The sequence below is a fragment of the Danio rerio genome, chromosome 19 (genome assembly GCF_052040795.2).
Source record: "Danio rerio strain M-AB ecotype USA chromosome 19, GRCz13ab, whole genome shotgun sequence".
Classification (NCBI taxonomy): Eukaryota; Metazoa; Chordata; class Actinopteri; order Cypriniformes; family Danionidae; genus Danio; species Danio rerio.
In genome coordinates, this window is record NC_141039.2 from 682,501 (window position 1) to 685,000 (window position 2,500).

Below are 2,500 nucleotides of genomic sequence, written 5' to 3' on the forward strand. Positions count from 1 at the left end.
AATAATATAAACATATAAAAAATTTAATAAAAAGAGAAACAAAAGAGAGAAAAGAAAGAAAAAAAAAAGTTTAAACATATACATACATAACACAAATACAGCAAGAGGAAAGAAGGACTTGTGTATCCGTGACACTTCCAAAATATTTATCATAAAAATCTTTTTTTAAGAATCCATCTCTTTTCTTGTTATTAACTAGTCTAAGAGATTTAATAAAAACATCAATTTCTGTTAAAATATTTGAAGATAAAGGCTGCGAACTGGTCTTGCGTCTGGTGTTGTGTTCATATTTCTTTCAATGTTTATGTATGTCTCTCCATGGTTCTGCGAGACAGCACATTTAGTGTGACCGTGTGTGATGACAGTAAAGTTGAAGGTGTCCGTCTGTGCATAATAATGAAGCAGATGTCTGACTTCCTGCACGCCAGCGTCTGTCTGTGCTGTTAATCTGCTGAGGTGAAGAGTTGCAGGATTTACTGATGCTGTTATTTAGTGCGGCGAGGATCAACAGTCGGCCATGATTCGCCTCAGCTTCTCCAGACTGTGCCGCTTTACTGTGCGTCCGTTTTACACTGCGACTGTTGTGTTTTTGTGGCCTGTGTGTGTTTGTGTCACTCATCTGGGTGTGTGTGTGTGTCTGTGTGTGTGTGTGCAGCTGGCCGAGTACCGGCAGAGGAAAGCTCAATCTGATGGACAGAAGAAGAAGAAGAAAAAGAAGAAGCCGGAGCTGGAGCCGACTGAGGGAGAGTCTGCCAATACGGTGTTTTCTGTCTCCAAAACTCTGCGCAGTGGAGAAACCGTCACTCATGACCAGACCTACACCATCGAGGTGAGCGGTTACTCTCACTATACACTCACACACTTCACTATTAGCTTAGGTAAAGGCGACGTATGATCAGTGAGATTTACAGAGGGGGTTTGAGGAGGATTGACCCTGCAATTGATGCTTGACCCCCCCTGAAGGACATCAAAACAACATGTATGGGGGGGTTAGTCGTTTAAATAGTGGGAAATAGTTTGCTCTTATCTCTATATTTAATATTAATATTAATAATTTACATTTTAGATAACACAAACACATTTGACCACCCCTATAACGGGTCATACCATTGTAAATGCATAATCAGGCCAATCAGTATATGCCAGAGCAAGTCTTGAAACCGGCAGATCTAGAGCACCTTTGGACACCGTCACCATTCACAAGACACTTTTCTCCTGTAATAGCTGTTTGTTTCTATATATGGCTGAAAGTAAAGTCACATTAGCTGCATAGTTTGTATAGTTTAACCTACAGTAACATCTGAGATAGCTAATCAGAGGATACTGTAGGTGAGGAAACACTAAATATGACACAAAACACTGAACATTTAAATGCATTTTATTAATATATTAGATGTAATTTAAATAAATGCATACATTTGATTCACTGAAGCATAACACAAACTAGCATTATCAGAGTTTTTGTCCCCCTGATTGTCCGTGTATAATTCGCACCCTGCCTATAATGCCTATTAAAACAGATTGAGTATAGAAACAAGGAGATTATAATGTCTAGAGTGGGCACGGGCCGCTATAAGAATCTGACGGTATGATAACCTTGGATGAAAATGTCTTGGTTTCATGGATTACTGCTGTTAATGTAATTCTTTTTTAAATGTCTGGGTACAAATTTTATTATAAATTTTTCATTTGTTAATGTGTAATGAATCAACTTTATAATAATAATAATAAAGCAACAGTCAAATTTCAACACACAAAATGCAGTTTTTATGGTAATCTTTGTTGTTAGAATTGATTCAGCAAAATTCTAGTACAGAAACTTTTTCTTTTTAGCCAAAGTTGTAGTGATGTTGTTTTATTTTTGTCATTTTTAATATATTTTTTGATTGTCTCTATTTTGCAATTATTTTTGTTTTAAGTTATTTTAACTTAAGTTAAATTACATAATTCAAAAATATATTTTTTAGAACTACCTGAAAAAGATTTTAAAAGTTTATTTATTAATTCAATCATTTATTTACTTATTTATTCATTTATTTTGTTACTTATTTACTTTTTATTTACTTATTTATTTACCTATTTGCTCATTTATTTACTTATTTACTCATTTATTTACTTATTAACCTATTTACTTATTTATTTACCCAATAACTTATTTTTTAACTTATTTTTTTTACCTATTTACTTATTTATTTACCAATTTACTTATTTACTTATTTATTTACCTATTTATTTATTTACTTGTGTAATACTAAGTTAAATTAAACCATTAAAAATACTTTTTATAACTACCAGAAAAAAGATTATGTTTATTTATTAATTAATTCATTCATTCATTAATTAATTTACTTACTTGTACGTACTTTTACTAATTTGTTTACTTACTTATTTAACGACTTATTTTTTTACTTATTTAATTATTTTCTTACCAACTTATTTTTTTACCTACTTATTTACTTACTAGCTTACTTATTTGCTTACTTAATTACTTATTTATTTA

General features: G+C 31.9%; 1 protein-coding gene across 3 annotated transcripts in view; it reads left to right on the top strand.

Annotated features, from left to right (window-relative positions):
• Window positions 1–2,500, top strand: part of akap9 (A-kinase anchoring protein 9) — a 186,313-nt gene that overhangs the window by 76,544 nt on the left and 107,269 nt on the right. For all 3 annotated transcript variants that reach the window (XR_015945271.1, XM_088651427.1, XM_088651428.1), the window contains one exon: window positions 656–829. Coding sequence is in view for 2 of the 3 variants with exons in the window: in XM_088651427.1 (XP_088507553.1) it covers window positions 656–829 (174 nt within the window). In the remaining variant the exon portion in view is untranslated. The remainder of the gene's footprint in view (window positions 1–655; window positions 830–2,500) is intronic.